Genomic DNA, 20,735 nt, shown 5'->3' with positions numbered 1-20,735 from the left:
GATGTGAGTTAGAGGCAAAAAATTGGCATCAATTCCCTTCTCCCACCATGCATAATTAACTTCTGGTTCCAGGTTTTTTAATTCTCCTTGTTAATCATGTCTCTGACACTGAAAGGTAATCAATCACCTAAAAGCCTTTGAAAAACAAGGCAGACTTATGCCCAGTATCTTTAGGGTTGCCAACCCTCAAGGATTGTCCTAGAATCTCCAGGAATTAAATATTAATCTTTAATTAAAGATTGTCATGTGATAAAACCTCCAGGAATATATGCAACCAAAACCAGCATCCCTTTGCCTTAAACCTGCAAGTCCCCTATTTCTGTTTGGAGAGTGTTAAATCTATTTTTTTCTGTGCCATGTTGAAAGCTTCCCCTATTCGTATTTCCTCCTGTTCTGAAGTGATTCACAATAATAATACATTAATAACAAAGACTCTGCTTTGGCAGAGCAGAAATGGTTTAATATGTGAATCACATTGAAAGCATTTTATTTTAATTATCCTGCAGCAGACAAATGCCAAAACATGACCTGCTTAATAACAAGGGGGGAAATCGGGTCACTGTTCTGTGTGATCTGCATGTTATGTATGTTTGTGTTAAAAGCTAGAGCTGACTTACATCGTCCAGGTCAGCTATGTAAATAAGACTGCAATGGCTCCGGAAGCCAAGATACAAGCTGTGGGGGAAAAGCAAGAGCTAGTGTGGTGTGTGAGTGTCCGAAGCCCCCGCCAGGCAGAGGCTGCAGGGTGAGCAGGGGAACAGGCGGCACAGAGGCTGCAGGGCAAGGAGGAGCAGGGCAGGCAGACAGGGTGACCCTGCAGCAGCGCTGAGTTGCCTCCATGAGCCAGCTGCTACTCAGCACCCCCCACTGCCGCGCTGGGGGCCTGCGGTGCTGCCCTTTCCCCTCTTGGCAGAGCCCACCCCTGCCGGGGCTCAGCTTAGCAAGCTGGGCAGCTGCAGGCGGGCAGGAGCCGCCTCCTCCTCCAAGCCAGGCAACCAGCCGCCACTGCCTGCAGCCCAGGAGTGAGTCAAGCTGGGGATGGAGGCCACCTGGAGCCAAGAGCCAGCCGGCAGCCACATGCAAAACCCGGCTCTGGACTCCGAGTCCGGAGCCTAGTGCTGGCTGCACAGAAAGGCGCCGCTTTTTGGAAATGTCCTCAGGGGGAGCAGCTGCACCCCCTGCTTCCCCGCCCCAGCTACGCTACTGTTCCAACCCCGTGAGCGGTGTTAGCTTTGTTATCAGGAGAGTGCTCCTGCCAACAAAGCTGCATTCCCACTGCCCCTTGAGCAAAATTTTTGTTTTTCGCGGGGGGCACTTTTAAAAATACCTGTAAAAGATAAAAGTTTTGTCAACAACTTTGCAGTGTAGACATGTGGCTGTAACTCCTGGCAACAGTAAATCTTGCACAGCTTTCTGCACTATTTTCCATGCTAGAACTCTTAATTCCTATATTTTTTTACTTTCTTCCACCCACCTTCATTAAGCTTAGTTACACACCTCAAAACTTTGGAAATCCACTCACAAACCATTTTGTTTCAATTGTGTTAAAATAGTTCTCTATTCTCCTTTATTACCAAAAATGCTTGTGTGAAAACTATTTGGAATATGGGTAAGAGGAGCAGGTAATCTGTTCAGAAATAAAGATGCTCTTTTCATACTTTAAATTCCCAGTTATTTGCAAGAGGAGAAGCACTTAGCTTTAATGTCTCACCACTGAAGTCTCACCTTAAGCATGTATTATTTCTAAAAGGTGTTGACATCTCTAACAAAACACTGCAGAACTCTCTGGATCTCTGTCATGGGCAGATTGGAAATTCCTCTTATTGAGCCAAAGAGGACTATAGTACATGCTCTGACCCAAGATGCTATCTTAGTTCTAAACACAGTCTAAATAGGCTCTCCGGATGCATATTTACCTCCTTTCTAGCTCTAGAGTACCACAAAACCCTGTAGTGAATGAACGAATTAGCTATGATTTCTAACATTAACATTTCTAGAGTCATCTGACATCTGTTCCTATGTATAACACTGTTTTTGGTTATAACAAAACCCATTTCCTACAAGATAGTAGGACTTTTTTTAACAGGACCAGCTCTCAGAGGTTTCAGAAACATCTCACCCTGCAGCACTGATGCTTTTTGGGGTTACAAACTTTACATTATATTTTACTGCACAATGAGATTGCCTAGCTACCAGTATAAATACCTTGGTTCTGTAGCCCTCTTGTAATCCAGACTCAGACTTCTGATAAAGCAATCATTCCATTGAGGTCTCATTTTTATATTTCTAATAGTTTTTTATCCTGATGCTGTTGGTCAAGACCAAAATGTTAGTCACTAAAGCAAGGGTTCTCAAACTGGGGGTTGGGACCCCTCAGGGGGTCAGAGGTTATTACATGGGGAGTGGCAAGCTGTCAGCATTTATAATGTTTAATTTAACACTTTTTTTATATATTTGAGGGGGGTTGCACTCAGGCTTCTTTGAAAGGGGTCACCAGTATAAAAGTTTGAGAACCACTGCACTAAAGTATCCTGCTTTAGTCTTCTGGGGCCTCATTGCCTCCTGTGTCTCAGTTTGTTCTTTTTGCATGTGTATATTTTTCCTTTCAGCCCTTTCCCTGGTATAGCTTCATATTCATCAAGTTCTAGGTCCTGCTGTTCTTATCCATATTATCCTCAGCCGCCATCTCCTTCCTAGTTAAATTCCCTGTTCTCAAAATATATACAGCTAATATGTACACTGTTTGTTTTTTTATTGCATGTAGAAATATTTAAGATGGCATACATGTAGCTCTTTATTGTCTTAAGGAGGTTATAAAGCCTCTCAGCTTGCGGGGGGGGCGGGGTTTGGTGCCATATGTCTACTTTGTGTTGGGCGGCCTTTAATGGCTTGTTTAATGTTGGGCGGACACCAGGGTTAAGCATCACTATCCTGGTTTATGCTGAGGGTTAAGTCTCTCCTGCCTTATGCAGACAAGTAGTCCCATTGACTTCAGTGGAAATTCACAAATGAGTAACAGCTGCATAAACATGCACTAACATTTCACAGCTCGTTCAAACATGGGTTCTCAACCTTTCTCTTTTTGAGGCTCCCCAACATGCTATTAAAAACTCCATAGCCCACTTGTGCCACAACTGTTTATCTGCATATAAAGGCCAGGGCTGGTGTTAGGGGGTAGTGAGCAGCACAACTGCCTGGGACCCATGCTACATTGCTCAGGCTTTAGCTTCAGCCTTTGGTGGCAGGGATTTGGCTTTCTGCCCCAGGCCCCAGCTGGTCCTGCTTAGCAACCCCCTTAAACCTGCTTGAAGCCCCCTAGGGGGCCTCAGACCCCTGGCTGAGAACCACTCTTCTAACAGAATGTCCCTTTCCAGGGTAGGCAAGCCCTACAAGAGTGCTACCTAGCTGCTAGAACAAGGAATGGGAGTTACAATTCTTGGATTCTATTCTCGATTCTCAGTCTGACTTAATTCATTATGTTAGGTTAATGATTAGCTTCTCTGTACTTCACTATACATTCTATAAATTAAGCAAGTATATGTCTTGAAGCATAACTAGTGTCTGTAAAATACTTGGGGCTAAATTCTTCACTTGTTGAGCAAAACTCCCATTGAAGGTAATGGAAGTCTTACTGTATTTTGGTGGAGGGGGGCTATTGAATTTGGTCTCTTTTGGTAAATTTGGTAGCTTTACATAAGTGTATACTTATTTAATTCAGACTAATTTTGCAGCTGCAATGCATATCTGCATTAATATGTTACAAATCTCTGTTCACAGGCAATCACTCGCCTTCTTCCAGATTTTGATGTTCAGGCAAGTAAACACTTTTTCCACTCTCCCATTTAGAAATCAAAATGTGTGCAAAATCTGATCAAACATGTGACTTATTCAAAAACAATGGAATTACTATTCAGCTTCATGCTTTGTATCAGAATTATTTCATAATCTTGTAAAGAGGACTATCAGGAGAGGTCTTCAGAAACTGGTTCTGAGGAAGTATCCACTTAAAGGAAAAACCATTGCATTTTGCTAAAGAGGATGTGACTGGCAACCTGGTTGAAGGTGAAATCAATTGTTCTTAGACTTTTCTTACTACAGTGAAGTATGTACATTTCCTCTTGGCTGGTAGGTCTTATGTCTTCTGTTGTATATAGTTTCTAGTTTCCAAGAGATTCTTGGCACATGTTAAGCAGTAAGGAGCAGACAAAGTCCATGGTCTTTGGTTCTAAACTTGCAAATCATCCACATCCAAGTCAAAGTGATGTCTTTCCCATTAGCCACACTTCTCTTTGAAGGCCTGATAGACGTTCCGGATTCTTCAGTCTCTTTACTGCTTAAAGTTGTGGTGACTCCTATGTTTAGTAGTATCCTCTTTCGCCAAAGAGTTGATCAGACTAATCTAAACAAATGTCCAGGAACACTGCTTCCTATTCTTGCAGAGATGTAACTTTGAAACAATGGAAAATGAACATAAATGGAAAAACATTTTCATCTTACACTTGACTCAAATGGGAGTTTTTGTCTGAGTAAGGACTGTAAGATTGTTCCTCTGTTCATACATCAGAATTTGCCAGAGCCCATAGACCATTTAAAAAAACCCTAACCTTTTGGTGGTGGACCTTCCCTTATCATTCTTGTCCAAGGGATGCAGTTTCCTCAAAGAAATGAGAGGCATTAAATATGGTGTCAGACTTCTGCTGATTACTAAGTTTGGGGAAGTAGATACTGGAAAGATGTGAACTTGCAAAGTACAGTATACTTTATCTGTATCTCTTTGCATTCTCACTTGAGTACTGTGCAATTTTGCTATGAAAAATACAGCACTTAATAAACTAAACAATTTTTTTCTTGGAAACCAGAACCCCAAACTCTCAAGTGCATCTTCTCATGGGGGCTTGTTCCTGTGTTTTATCTACAGTAAATCTGTTTTATAGCACCCATGGAAGTAAGTCCTTTATGATTTTTGACATTCTCTATCTTAAATCTGATAAATGTAGTTAGCCGAAGAATTGTTGCAAAAGCAGGCTTGGTGGTTTTTGCAACAGCTGATGGAATAAACTAGTTAGCATGTGATTTCCTATTGCGTTTTTTAAGCAGCACATGGAAGATAAGCTTCCTGTTTGGGTCCAGATTGATCAATTGTTCCAAATTAATCTGAATCCCAGATTAAGTGTGCTAACTGGAATACTGCAATATTTTGATTAAATATGACTAGAAATGACCTTTTGTGTCCTATCTGTATTCTGACTACTTTAATTTCAAATTTGCTTGCTTTATAAATCAAAGTAGAGTATTAACTGCAATGAAAAACCAAAAATGAAAATTCAGATAACTACTAATCCAGATCAACAATGTCCTGACTGTATTTAGCCAACAATAACTGTCAGCTCCTGCTCTATGATCTTTCTTTGCTCTGCCTTACAAGACATTTGCCATCTTCAGTAGCAGTTATCTAATTTTCTTTTTGAAACACAATAGTCCAGTATGTTGAATTGCTACTGGTGATAAGGAAAGAGCACAGGTGCTGCTAATTAAGGTACCTAAAATGATGTATTTAAATAAGTAGCAATTTTTTTGAGGTGCTGAGCATCCACAAGTCAAATGTTAATGGGGAGCTAAGCTGATCAGCACCTCTGGGTGGGGGGAAATCACCTTATTTTTTTCATGCCTAAATATGGCTTTGGGTGCCTACCTTCAGATTCAGAAATGTTGTTCAAAATCTTATGGGGCTATCTAAAATATTTGTAAATTAGTGACTTTATTTCTTCCAGTTAATGAAAACTTCAACCTTTTTCTGAGGCCCCCCCAACATGCTATAAAAATGCCACAGTTCACCTGTGCCACAGTGCTTTTCTGCATATAAAAGCCAGGGCCGGTGGTATTGGGTAGCAAGCAGGGCAATTGCCTCGGACCCTGTGGAGCCAAGTTGCTCAAGCTTTGGCTTCAGCCCCAGGGCCCTGGGATTCAGTCCTGCAGGGATTTAGCTTTCTGCCTTGGGCCCCAGCGGGCCCAACACTGGTCCTGCTTGGTGACCCCCTGAAACCTGCTTGTGGTCCTCTAGGGGCCCCAGACTCCTGGTTGAGAACCACTGCTGTAGACTGCTTCTGCAATGACATTTGAATTTCAGGAGATGTTTTAGCTGGTAATTCAGTTTGAGATTTGGGAGTAGGCATAGTCTTTTTTTTTTTTTTTTAAAAACCCACCTGGACTATAGGACTTGAGAGAGAAATAGCCAGATTATGATAGTGGAAATTAAAACAAGGGAAAAGTTGGTCACATAATTAACTCCTAAATTTTCTTGTCTGGATCAGACATGCCCAACTTGGGGGAGGGGGAGGAACATAGAAATTGGGTTTGTTTTTAGTTTAATTGGCTTGTGAGTTGCTTGTTTTTAATCCGCTCTGGGCAAGTGGCAGGGAGGGGGAAGAGTCAGGGGTGCACAGTGGCCCACCATAGTCCCAGACTGCACACTGGGGGGATCGAGTCACATGGTGTTGGGGGTTCTTAAGGATTGGCTTGTTTTGGCCTTGTTTTTAAATGGGATTAGCTTGATTTGTCTTCCTGTGGAAAGTCAGGGTGCTTATTTACCATGTGAAAGTTGGCAAACGTCTGGATGTGTTAGTCAGTATTAGATGGGCACTTAACCTTAAAACCTGAGTTATCACTTGGAATTGTTAGACATAATTCATGAGCACTGAAAATTCTAGACATGTGGGAGCTGTTTTAACACCAATCTATGTTAAAACTGATGCAGAATAGAGCATAACTTTATGGTTTTGCATCATAAATTTAGGACCTGTCAAGCAGGTAAGGGTTGGTAGACATTATTAGTCCTAATTCTTTTCCTAACAATGATCACAGTTCAAAAGTGGGTTGTCGGCCATCAAACTTTTTATTTACCAAATAACTGAGTGCAACTGTTTCTGCTGCACTATAGTTGTAGGTGGCAGAGATGAGTTGCAATCGTTTCTTAAAACTCCATGGCTATTGGTCATCATTGTTCACTGGTAAAGTGACTGTCCGTTCATCTCTCCCTACTGCTCTGTATCTTTCTTACAAAAAGAGATGTCATAAATTGACAAGAAGAGCCGATCTTCTTCTTTTTCAGTTCTTATAGGGGCAGATTCCCCCCCCCCCCCCCAAACTGGTACAAGTAGTCATAGCTACAGTGATCAGCCCCATAGCTGTGTTCTCTCAAATGGATGGTTGAGGGGAGATGCATTGAAACACTATCTTGGCAAAATAATGTAACCCATTTGCTAATTACAATGTGAACAATCACTAGCCAGAACTAGAGGGCCTGCAGTAAGGTACCAAAATGTCATCTAGACAGTGGTAATACAGAATGTTACAAATGGCCTGACAGAGGCACTGAGTAACTACGATTGCTATGGAAGACTGTGGTGCTCAGCACCACTGAAATCAAGCTGTTTATTAAGGTGCCCAACTCTATGCAACTGAAGTAGGGAGATATGGACCACTAACTGAACACTGTCAATTTAAACTTAGGCCCCATGTTTAAACTTTGACCAAGCTTTTTACACAACTAAACATAGATAAAAAGTGGTGACCATTAAAAAATTCAGTGAACAGTTTCAGACCAACATTGCCCTGCAAGTAGAGAACCAAACATTGTGTGCTAAATTAGAAGTAAAAGTGCTTTGTACATATTTAAAAAATCAGTGAAGGAATATAATTAAATTAAACAGAGCATAAACAGTAGTTAGTAAATGGAATTTTAAATTTTCACTTACAATCATCCAAGAAGTTATAAGTAATATGGGTTTAAAACAAGCCTAAAGGGAGGATACAGTTTACACAAGTTTAGGTTAATAAGCCCCTTACTTTATATTAAAAAAAGGCTGGAAAGCTGCTTCCCTAGAATTTCTTGAAGGTGGGAGACAGTGTGCATAGAATGAGGGAATGGTACATTTTAAATAAATCCAAATAAAAGCACTTGAAAAAAAAATAGGGGATTAAGGATAAGCTTAAGCTTTCAAATAGTGTTGATGTAGCACTAGTTTCAGTTGAAACACCAAATATTTGGCTTCAAGCAAAATGCCTGCTTTATTTCTTTATTTTTAGTGTCTATGATGGTCTGAGCGCATATCCCATAGTTTAAAAAAATAAACATATCCAATTTAACCATCTTCTCAACAGTCTAAGGCTACAGCTACACTGAGGCTTTTAGTGACACGGCTGTGCCGCTACAGCAGTGCCACTAAGAGGCACACAGTGTGGCTACTGTTTGTCAGCAGGAGAGAGATCTCCTGCTGACAAAGCACTGTTTTCTTCAGTAAAAACTTTTGTCGTTCAGGGGCAGTGTTTAGCACCCTTGAACAACACAAGTTTTGCTGAGAAAGTGCTAGTGTAGACAGTCTTAGAGAAGAGAAGGAAATAAATGGGCTTCTCTGCATGAATCAATGTACAAATTACTTCACTCTAACCTTATGACTACACAATGTCACTTGACCAAAAAGTCTATTTTAAAATGATCAACTCCTTTTCAGACTCAGACGTCTTCTCTCAAATTGCTTTATATAGAATGTTCCCCTAACTTTCTGTGCAGTTTTTTTGTTTTTGGTGTTTGTTTATAGAACACTCAATAGGGATGTGCCTTTTTTAAAAGCTAGAGATACGAGAACAGATGGCACATTTGTCTTTTATCCTTCTATAGGATTAGTGTACCTTGGACTTTTTTTCCAAGACAGTGTTTTTAATACGAATTGGTCAGCGAAGAGCCTCTTAATATAACATTGACGTTGATTGGGATGTGCTGCCATCTGTTTTCGGTGCTCTACATTTTAAAACGCTCATCCCCAACATCACGTAGACAGATTTCTGGATCTGTAATGAGGATCAGTAGAGATGTGAAGTAGTTAGCTTTATATAAAGGAAACTGGTTTGATTTGGCCAGGTATATGAATTTCTGGAATTCTTAATGATTAAACTCTTGTGGGAAAATAGCCTAAGTCAGGTAAAAAAATCTATACCATAGTCTCCTAATAAAGACTGAAGAATTACACCTCCCGTTAAAAGAGCATTAGAATCTTGTCTCCCTATCCTACATGTGCCAAAAAGTTTTACACGGGGGGTTGAAGTTGAGACAAATTTTAGATTGGGCAAATTGGAATAGTGAAGGGTCAGTAGGTTGCATAGGTTAAATGTCGGTGGCTTTCTTTAGCTGAAGTCTAAAGATCTTTTCATCAAATGGATAAAATGAAGGAAAGTATTTAAATTCTAAATGTAGACTTTTTTTATAAAAGGAGTTATTCCAGGGGCAACCACTAAACTGGAGAGAATGTGTTTACAGCAGCTACCATGCAGTAGTATCTCATCTCATACCAGTTATATCTCTAGCTAGAATAAAAAATAATTGTAGGATACGTGAGATTATTGGTATTGAGGTATGAAATCCATAAATGCTATAGTTCAGGGGTCGGCAACCTTTCAGAAATGGTGTGCCGAGTCTTCATTTATTCACTCTAATTTAAGGCTTCAAGTGCCAGTAATATATTTTAATGTTTTAGAAGGTCTTTCTATAAGTCTATAATATATAACTAAACTATTGTAAATAAGGTTTTAAAAATGTTTAAGAAGCTTCATTTAAAGTTAAATTGAAATACAGAGCCCTCCGGGCCAGTGGCCAGGACCCAGGCAGTGAGTGCCACTGCAAATCAGCTTGCGTGCTCGGCACATGTGCCATAGGTTGTCTTCCCCTGCTATAGTTCATGCCTTGTTTAGAAAACAAGCCATACAAGTGCAAAGTGTCTGCATGTATAACAAAAAAAAGTAGCCCTTCTGATCATTCCTGTTGGAAGAAAAAGTGCTATTTTAAAGTCACTGTATACCTTCAGATTCTTACTAGAAGCACATTTTTTCTGAAAAATACTGAGTTTGAAGAAGCATCTAATTTTACGTGGGTGGGTGGGTGGGGGGGAATGTAGACTTTGAAATTAAAAGCTTTGAATTTTCTTGTATCCAAAATAGTTCGGTTTGGAGTTATGCTTCCACCAGCATATGTGACATTTAACAGGAATTGCATCCAAAATTATTTGACTTAGGTGTATTAAGTGTGGTTGTATCTTTTTTTGTTTTTCCCTCAGAACAGGTTGTTCAGCATTATGTACAGTGGAGAGTTGCATTTTCCCCTTTATCTGAACTGTATTGAATAGGCATGTCTTCTGGTCAAACCTGACTCCAATCCTATTTAAGAATGACGTCCTCCTAAATTAGTTTGTTTTGGTTTTATCTGTAGCATCACGGGAGCTGTGAGCTTATGCAGAATAGCAGCTTGTCTATATAACCCGGTTTTCTACAGAGTCAAACTTAAACCTGCTACTTGTTTCTGCCTGGTCACTTGTTGGATTTATATCACACTGCTGTTTCTAAAAATGGTGCTTGATGTGGAAGATACTGTTTACCTAATAAATAATGCAGTAAGTATTGAGATCTGGGTGTGTGTTAAAATACTTTTGAGACTGAATGGTGACATTGAACATAGGTCAGATAAAGTGTTATCTAAGCTCACTTGGTGTTTGTGGGTCTTGTATCTGCACCAAAAACACAACCAAAATGTGACTAAAAAGAGAAACTTAATGCTAGAATTTGTAAGATCTACTTTAGCTTTAGATGTCTAAGGTGTACTGTGTTTTTTATATTACTGAGTTGTGAATTAGATTAAAGGTGAAGGGTTTTTTATCTTATAAGTATTTGGTATTTTGGCTTTGTACTGTAAAGGTGTTTGGATGTGGATGTATATTCATTTCTCTGTGCAGTCCTTTATTTAATTTTGAGAGAAACAGTGCTACCCTGAAAGCATGCCTTAAGGCAAAACTCTTTATTTTTTTAAAAGGCAAGTTTAAAAAGAAAATGCATGCCTGGAGCTGGCAGGGTGTCAAAACACTGGTATGGAGACACCCATACAGTACAGTGATGGGATATCTAGGAATAAGGTTCTACTAAGCACTCTTGCTCTTACCTGAATTTCATTGCTTGGCTAGCCAGACTCATTACACTTGAGCATAGTCTTTTTTTGTAGTTTACCTTTCTTTGAGGTTTTTATTTCAACCATCTTTAGTACTGATTTTCACAATCCTAAAAATGTGGGGCTGGCAGGGACATTGAAGTAATCAAATCCAGCCTCCTGTGCTGAGGCAGGACCTAGTAAACCTAGACCATCTCTGGCAGGTGTTTGTCTAACCTGGTCTTAAACCTCCAATGACGGGGATTCCACAACTTCCCTTGGAAGCCTATTTCACAATTTAACTACCCTTACTACAGATTAAGCTCCTTACTTCTGGTCTTAACTCCAGTGGAGATGGAGACCCATTGATCAGTCCTCTTGATAACAGCTCTTAACATATTGGAAGACACTTAGGTCCCCTTACAGCCTTTTTTTAAAGACTAAACATGCAGTTTTTAAACCTTTCCTCATTCATCAGGTTTTCTAAACCTTTTCATCATTTTTGTTGCTCTTCTCTGGATTCTCTTCAATTTGTCCCCATCTTAAAGTGTGGCACCCAGAATTGGACACAATATTCCAGCTGATGGCTCACCAGTGCAAAGCAGAGTGGAACAATTGCTACCTGTGTCTTACACCACACTTCCGTTCGTAGAGCTCAGAATAATAGCCCTCTTCCACAACTGCATCACATTGACTCATAATCAGTTTGTGATCCATTATAGCCCCCAGGTCCTTTTCAACAGTACTACTGCCTAGCCAGTTATCCCCATTTTGTAGTTGTGCATTTGATTTTTTTCCCCCCTTTCCTAAGTGAAGCACTTTACACTTGTCTTTAATGAATTGTATCCTGTTGATTTCAGACCAGTTTGTCAATATCACTTTGAATTCTAATCCATCCTCAAAAATGCTTGCAACCCCTTCTAGCTTGGTTGGCAAATTTTATAATAGTACTCTCCATTCCATTATTCAAGTCATTAATGAAAATATTGAGTAGTACCAGACCCAGGACTGACTCCTGTGGGACACCAGTGGATATGTCCTCTGTTAGACTGGGCTCTGATATCTGTTTGACTACAGTCGTACAACTGGTTGTACATCTACCTCATAACTTCATCTAGACCCTACTTCACATATGGGCATGTTATGTGGGACTGTCAAAAGCCTTACTAAAATCAAAGTATGTCTGCTGCTTTGCCCCATCCCCATAGCCAGTAACCCTGTCAAAGAATCAAAGTAGCTTGGTTTGGCATGATTAGTTGGCTGGTCCGTAACCCTAATATCCCTCTAAGTGTTTACAAATTGATTGCTTAATAACTTGTTCCAGCATCTTTGAGTATCAAAGTTAGGCTGACTGGTCTTTAATTTCCCAGGTTCTATTTGTTCCCCTTTTTTAAAGATAGTCTTATGTTTGCCCTTCTCCAGCTCTGTGGGAACCTCACTTACCCTCATGAGTTCTTGGAGATAATTGCTAATGGTGCTGAGATTTTTTCAGCTGGTTCCTTAAAATTCATCCTAAGGTACTTATCCGGCCCTACTAACTTGACTGTATTTAACTTATCTAAATATTGGTGTAACATTCCCCTGGTGTTATCTAGTCCAGTGATCTACTAGGCCACTTTAATCCTCCATTCTGGGAGTCAGCCTTACCCTGCTCTTCTGTGAGAACCCCCACTCTCAGGCTGTTCACACACAGCCTCTAGTATAAGCTGCTCCTAGCTACGTGAGTGAGCACTTTTGTCTAGCCACTGCTTGGATTGTACAACCAAATGACATTAGCCAATATCTCCAGTCCCAGACACAACCCTAGGAACATCTGTCTTGCAGTGTCCAGTTATGCCTGCTGGATACTGTGTAAGCTTATGTCTTTGTCAATTTAATAAAGAAATTGATATGTACCAGGCTTGTTATTCCAAGGGGTGTCTCTGACACCCTTCAAACCAAGCACACTGAATAAACAAATTAACTACAAAAGAGAGATTTTAAGTGATTATAAGTGAAATCAGAAGTCAGATTTGGTCAAATGAAATAAGATCAGCTTAGAATCTGTTTTGCTTTTAACACTTTCAGTGCCCTTACAAACTTAGATGCTTCTCGCCACAGGCTGGCTGGTTGCCCTTCAGCCAGGCTCTCCCCTTTCGATCAGTGTGTCAGTCTCTTGATGGTGGCTGTAGACAGGTGGAAAAGAGCATGGCAAACATCTCTCCCTTATGTTTTTTCCCTCTTGGCTTTGCCTCTCCTCTTTCTCAGCCCCATGCCCCCCCCTCGCTTCAGAGTCAGGTGAGCATTACCTCATCATAGTCCTAAACTGACCAAGGGAAGGGGGATGACTCACTTGAGGGTATGGCTACACTTACAAATCTGCAGCGCTGGTAGTTGCAGTGCTGGTCGTCCAGCTGTGCAGGGCCAGCGCTGGTGTGTGGCCACATTTGCAGCGCTGTTGGGAGTGATGCATTATGGGCAGCTATCTCAGCGTTCAAGTGGCAGCAATGTGCTTTTCAAAAGAGGGGGGTGGGGTGGGGCATAGTGTGACAGGGAGCAGGCAAGAGAGAGAGAGTGGATTTTTGGAGCCAACACTGTTACCTTCCTGCCTTGAAAAATCAGAACATGTTTCCGATTCCTTACCCTTAACTCTTAACTGCAAACAGCCTGCAGCCAAGGGACTCCCTCTCTCCCCTCTGCCCCGTTTCTGTCAAGCAAACACTCACTCCCTGCCTGCCTCATTATCTCATTTGATTGTTCAGATTGATTACAGCAAACAGGAGCTGTTTGTAGATAAGTAGCTCCGGCCTCCGGGATCAATGGAGCTACGGAGTTCACAACAAAACAAAGAGAGGCTGCATAACAAAACAAAGAGTAATTTATAAAAGCATTCTGGGATATCTGCTAATACCCTGGAGGCCAATAACAGGACTGGTGTGTGGCCACACTTGATGACCAGTGCTGCAGGACCAGCGCTGCAATCTTTATTCCCCATGCTGAGCCAGGTGTACGGCCAGCGCCGCAGCCAGGGAGTTGCAGCGCTGGATGTGCCCTGCAGGTGTGGACACTTACTAATTGCAGCACTGGAAAGCCTCCACCAGCGCTGCAACTCGCAAGTGTAGCCATACTCTGTGTCCAACAGATCCTTTTGTTAGCCAAAAGGGCTTGTTTCCCCCTGGAGCTTACCTAATTACACCAAGGAGGCATGGAGACAGGAAGACGAGTACCACACCCTTTATTGATCGGTCAGCTGAGCGGGTGCTCCTCTCAGCTAGTGCCAGAGAAAGACACACACACCCCCCAGCCAGACGGCCCACCTTTATAGTCAGTAACAAACAACTTAGCCTACGTTCGTCTACGTCATTTGGTTGACCTGTAGAACCTGTACATGCATCTGTTAGGGGATAATTGGATACGCAGGATACATCTATCATTTTGTGGGGGCTACAAGATACATCTGTTGAGGATACATTTGTCATTCTGAAGGGGACACAAGATACATCTGTTGACCCTTTGTACTAAATACTTTGGATGCATACATGGAAAAACAGCTGCATACACTTGAGGAGCCAAAATGGCTGGTAAGCTATCCAAACAAGCTAATAAGCAATTAGCTGACATAGGTAGATGTACATCCCTTGTTCCTGTTAGGTCGATTAAAGTTTCAGGCCTACTACAGAAAAGCTTCATTGGCATTGGTTTTCAGCAACACTTTGTTGCCTAGGCCAGTGTCCTTTGTTCGTGTGAGGCTGCTCTGGGTTTGTCCAATACATGCTGAGGTGTGAACTGCCCTGCTGCTTCTGGAGGGATTTGTCTGTGCCTCTGCTCCTGGACAGTTTTTGCCTGGGCTTGTTTTAAGCCATAAAGACACATTTTCAGCCTCATAAATATATATAGTAACTCCTCACTTAAAGTTGTCCTGGTTAATGTTTTGTTAAATTGCTGATCAATTAGGGAACATGCTTGCTTAAAGTTTTGCAATGCTCCCTTAAAAACAGGCAGCTGCCATGTGACATTATGTTCCCTGCTTGCACTAAGAGCAACCTGTTGCAGCTAGCTGGTGGGGGGCTTGAAACCAGCATGAACCAGTAGCCCCCCATCAGCTCTCTGTTCCCTTAAGTTCCCTGTGAGGCAGCTGCCCAGCAGGCTCTCAGTTGCTGGCAGTTCAGCTGTCCCTCCCCCCAGTACCATGTGCTGCTCCTGTCCTCTGCCCCAGGGCATCCTGCTTGCTATCTTGCTGTGCGGAAGGGGAGGGAGAGGGAGGCTAATGTCAGGGTGTCCCCCTCCCCCTGCTCCTGCACCCCACTAACATCTTCCATAGAGCGGGGGGGGGGGGCACACAACAGGGCTCAGGATGGAAGGAGCTTCCTGGCAGCAGCTGCTGGCTCAGCTTGCTGATTAACTTAGAAAGGTAGTTTACTTAGGGCTTGGCTACACTTACAAATTTGCAGCGCTGCAGCAGGGTGTGAAAACACACCCTCTGCAGCGCTGCAAATTGCGGCGCTACAAAGCGCCAGTGTAGTCAAAGCCCCAGCGCTGGGAGCCGCGCTCCCAGCGCTGTCCGTTATTCCCCACAGGGAGCTGGAGTACGGACAGCGCTGGGAGAGTTTTCTCCCAGCGCTGGCGCTTTGACTACACTTAGCGCTTCAAAGTGCTGCCGCGGCAGCGCTTTGAAATGCAAGTGTAGCCAAAGCCTTAGAGTGGGGTCAGCAGAGCAATGCACATCTCACACCCAGGGTGTGTCTGTCTGCCACGCTGTCTCCCCTCCCTCCATGCTGCCTTGTCAAGGGGTGAGGCTACATTAACAATGAATTAATCCTTGAGGGCTCAGCCCATTGCTAGTTCATCATTTAGCAGTAAGGCTTCCCCTGGGAAATATCCCACCCTCTGACTTCACCACCTCAACCAAGCTTCACAATCATTGCTGTGTACCATATTTAATTGTTTAAAACTTATTGTGTGTGTGTGTGTGTGTGTGTGTGTGTGTGTAAAATGTCTTTTGGCTGAGAGAAATTTCCCTGGAACCTACCCCCCTATTTACATTAATTCTTCTGGGGAAATTGGATTCACTTAACAGGGTTTTGATTAAGTTGCATTTTTTAGTAACAATTGCAATGTTAAGCAAGGAGTTACTGTACATGAAATTACAACCTATAACATTACTTTAACAATGCTGAGTGCATCATGAGCCTTCCAAAGACACAGACATGACAAACTGCACTGGACACCACACAATCATTTTATAAGGATGAATGGCGGGAGGGTGCAGGGTGTTCCCCAAGGTACAGAGTGTCAACTGTTTAACTTGTTCTTTCCCTCTTTTGGCTTGCATTCCTTCCCCCTTGTAGTTAATATTAACTAGAGCTAGGGTGGAGGAGTATGCCATGGGACTGAAAACATTGACGTATATCTTCAAGTAGTGTAAGTCCATATCACTAGATAAGCATTAACTTGACCATAGTGTAGACAACTAACATCTGAATAAAATATTTCACAAACTACTGTATTCCCTACCACCGCCTCTTTTGCTACTTAAAACATAAGGAGACTTAGTTGAGCATTTAGTACTAATGGGGGGTGGGTGGGTGTGTGTAAGTGTAAGAAATTGGCTGAGAACTTCAAACTATTTTTTTTTTTTAAATCATGCAGATATTAGAGTTCAGTACAAGGTTGAACCACAACTTACAGCTGCTGCTCCTGGGGACATTCTGTAACAAAAAAATAAATTCTGCATACAATTTTAAAATTCTGCAAATTTTATTTGTCAAAATAACATTACATAATCACACTAGTTTCAATTTTGGTAATTTAATTCAAAATACCAGTCTGCAAGTATGTTGGTAACAATATCAATACACAACTCCCCCAGAAATAGTGTTAAAGAAACCCCATTCCTGTTTCTCTGCCCCCTCCCTCCCCTAGAGACCAGCTGGGGGTCAGACACCCACAACTCTCCCTCCTCCCCCCAGTCAATACACCTAAACCCAGTCACAGGGCCCCCCTAGTTCCCTTCGACCCAGACACCTGCTTCCTCCAGAGGCAGAAACAGCCTGATAGTTGGTCCCAGGCTTGCATGGAGTTTCCTGTGCATCACTGTTTCCTTTCCTCAGGGCATGCTGGGAACTGCAGCTGCCAGGAACCCTCAAGCTCCTTCCCCCAAGTAGTCTTCTGTGTGATTTGGGCTCTGTTGGATCCAGTGCACCCTAGTGGCAGCCAGCAGCACTGTAGCCTATTTCTGTGGGGAAGGAAATTCTGCACACACATTAAATTTATGCAAAATTCTGCATTGTGCTGTGGTGCAGAATACCCCCAGGCGTAAGCTGCTATCTGCTTAATGAGAAACATAGCCCCCTAACAATGGCCTTCCACAGAGTTGCTGTAAGATGTTCTAAACTTCAAACTAGTGCAGTATAAGGGTTTGTCATTTAACACTTGTAGGCATAGCGAGGGGTGGCTGTTTTTTTTATTTGTACTACTTATTTGTATTTGTTTTTAGTGTCTCTTCCTCTAGTGGAGTTAAGATTTCGGCTATCACTGGTTATAACACTCATGGAATGGCTTTATCTGATACTGACCACAGATGTATAGAGATGATGCAGTCATCCCGATAGCTGAGTGTGACACTTTTTTGTGTGGATGCTTACAGTAAAAATCAATGAGGTTAACAGGGCACTTTGCCATAGTGAAGGTTATTCTTTAAAGTAAAGGGCTATGTTGTAGTCATCACAAGCACCACAGTGTGGGAATTCTTGACACATGCTATCTTACCTCTCATATCTTGATCAACATGGCTACAACAGCACTGCATGTGACTAATTCTGATTTCTGTACATGCTGTTAATGATTATTTATTGGCCAAGTTTGCAAGGCCAAATAGTCACTTCATAGCCTTTCTCTCTTTGGATAATGTAACACTAACTTTTGAACACCATGTCCAGTCAATCCCAGAACTTCATGGAGTGTTCAAGGCATTAGAGGACAGAATGTTGTTTTTGGTGATAATTGGAAAACTGAAAGGAAGAAATAAGGTGTTAGGGGGTACATGTGTCATGTCCCCCAGCATCTGGTTAGCAGAGCTAGCAGCTTCAGCTGCCTGTTTAATTGTTTGTAGATCAAATAACCAGTTGATGGTGTCCATTAATGCATTCCAGGATAACAATACCCTTCACTTTAGGTCTGCCCCTTTCCTCAATACATTTGAGAAATGTTGGCATCCTGAAAGACCAAAGAAAGGAGAAAAAGAATGATTGGGGTAGGAAGGAGTGGCAGGCATGGAGATGCATGTAGAACCCCTGGTGCGGGTAGAATGGGGGACCCTGGTGGGAGACCCACAGATCGTCTGGCATGGATGGGGGGAATGAGGAGCGCACAACTTCTGGCATGTGGGGAATGATCAGTTCTGGTATGGGGGGGCATCCTAACCTTGGCATGAAAGAGGGTTGCATTGGGCCCCTAAAATAAAGGGGAATGGGAGGATGGCACATGGAGCTTGTGGTGGAGAATGGAGGAATACAAGGAACCCTTTGTGTGTGCAATAAGCTTGGCCTACAGAAGCAACAAAGTGTATGAGCCCCCTCCATCTCCCCAGCCCCCGTCTTATTTAGTCCAGTTTTAAAACACCTCTATAGACACCCATCCAGTGCTCTTGACATCTATCCCATAAAATAAAAATGACCATGAACTTGGTGTCTGTATTAAGAATCAGAATATTGCTGTGATGAGTTCCTTAAGGTTTTTCCTTTCACTTTGAATGATGTTCAAATTATGCTGGATGTGCATGATGCAAAAGATCTAGTAGCATCTACTGAGTGGAGCATTAAAATAAGTAATCGTTTCTTTGCAGGAGCAAGATGTTGAAACTCTGCATGGCTCTGTCCATGTTACTATGTATGGGACTCCCAAAGGAAACAGGCCTGCCATCCTAACATACCATGATATTGGACTGAATCGTAAGTGTGATCTTTCATACAACAGCATAGTGATGGCCTGCTGTAACTGATGATCACTTTGTGGTTCTTTACCTTACAGTCAGCCATGATCCTTGCAGCACATCGTTTTCAGGGGTAAAATTAGGATCCTGGTGTGGCAGCTTGCCAGTAAATTGTTTGCACAGTGCAGGTCGATCCAGATTGGCCTTTGCTGCATCCCAGACTTTGCTGTGAGCCATTGTGTGCAACAAACCAACATGGAGGTACAGATGAACAAGAGGCCCAGATTTTGTTCCTGGTAAAAATGGGCTAGCTAGCAAGTTAGGAGGAGAGAAGTGAGGCTGAATGCAGGCAAATATGAGTAGAAAGTGTTGCCCTTTGACAAGCTTTCTACTAAGATAAAGGGCATCAAAAGACTAATTGTTGGCTTGTGTGGAGCCACTCTTTCCTCTCATAGACACAACTTTCTTAATACCCTGATTTAAGGGACAAAGTGGCTTGAGTTCTGACTGGATTTTTCCCTCTTTATAAATCCTTGTACCTATAAATAAAATCTTTCTAGATGAAAGCTGAAGGACCTCTGGGTCAAAATTAGATTATATTTGGGGACCTTCTAAGCACCATGCAACAACATGTACGTGATAGGGATTTTGGAGCAGGAAAAGGGTATGCGTCACAAAATGATAAAAGGGTAGAAAGAAGCTTGTGGAAGATTCCTTTTTGAATAATTGTCCTTATACTGCTGAGAGTTTTTATGTTTTAACTATGTATGTGTCAGGATGTCTAGAACTTTGTATATAGTCAAACTAGAATAAATCAGTGGATGATGAAATGGTGTCAGCACAAAGTGTAACGTTTCTCCTCAGGCTACATGGTTTAATCTTGTATAGATGCAATCCAATGAAATGCCAATTAGACAAAGTCAATCTAATACCAAATATGTTTTGGCCACTGTCACTCCACAAGACTTGACATTTCTTTACTCAGTTATTAATGTTTACTGGTGGACCTGTGGGCACTACCACAATTAGGATTAGGGGGCCATTGTGCTGTGTAAACACACGGTCTCAGTCCCTGCTCTAAAGAGTTTACTTTTCCATCAGTAATCCTATTGTAACCCATTTCTTCATGGTGGTTTGATAGAAGCATCCCTATATTTAATTTCCTGTTTTCCATGGATTAGGGACAGGTGGCCTCTGGGCCTTAACAATTGTTGAGATTGTAAGACTTCTATCTAGGAAAGAATAAAAACCTGTCTTTATGCTATGTAAAGTTTTATTGCTCATCACATTTTATACTAAAACTACTCAATTCTTAAGTTACATGTGATGTTAAAGGGGTTGATACATTTTAATACTAACTTTGCTGTTACTTACCTTGCATTTTAACATTTTAATTTATTCATTTGTGGTGCATTGCCTAACTTCTGAATTTCTTTTAATGTTGAACAGTTTAAATAGGTTATTTCTATCTGGGTCTCACCCTAATGCAGTACAGCTGGCATTAGGTTTTAAGTTCAGGAGGAAATTTAAGAAACCTTAATATGAGAAGTTCATATTTCTAAAGAACCCTAAATTTTAGGCCTAATCTGCTTGATAGCATTCCTGTAAAAAATTTTCATCTTTAATGTATTCTGCTTGTAGCTTGGTGTAACTTGCAGTCCTTGGACATAAGGACAAGAGAATACTGAAAAAAGATGATTGACTTTGGATTCTACTTCTTTGGATTCGCTTTCTTTTTCACTCATCATTATTTATTTATTTTTATTTTATTTATTTATTATAACCCTAAGAAAGATGACTAAAGTGAAGTAAAATGGAAGTTATTTTAAAAGCCAAATCCTGGGATAAACACTTCTGCCC

The 20,735-nt window shown here is 41.7% G+C and overlaps 1 protein-coding gene across 2 annotated transcripts in view; it reads left to right on the top strand.

Moving 5' to 3' along the window:
* The window catches only part of NDRG1 (N-myc downstream regulated 1), a 57,032-nt gene that overhangs the window by 16,692 nt on the left and 19,605 nt on the right, over positions 1 to 20,735 (top strand). Inside the window, exons 3-4 of one of the 2 annotated variants that reach the window (XM_039525640.1) lie at positions 3,778 to 3,813; positions 18,789 to 18,894. In XM_039525640.1, coding sequence (XP_039381574.1) covers positions 3,778 to 3,813; positions 18,789 to 18,894 — 142 coding nt within the window. The remainder of the gene's footprint in view (positions 1 to 3,777; positions 3,814 to 18,788; positions 18,895 to 20,735) is intronic. The other variant, XM_039525641.1, reaches the window with a different exon arrangement.

This window comes from Mauremys reevesii, linkage group 2 (genome assembly GCF_016161935.1).
Source record: "Mauremys reevesii isolate NIE-2019 linkage group 2, ASM1616193v1, whole genome shotgun sequence".
Lineage (NCBI taxonomy): Eukaryota > Metazoa > Chordata > Testudines > Geoemydidae > Mauremys > Mauremys reevesii.
The sequence above is the reverse complement of the archived record's forward strand: the minus strand, read 5'-3'. Positions and strand labels throughout refer to the sequence as shown.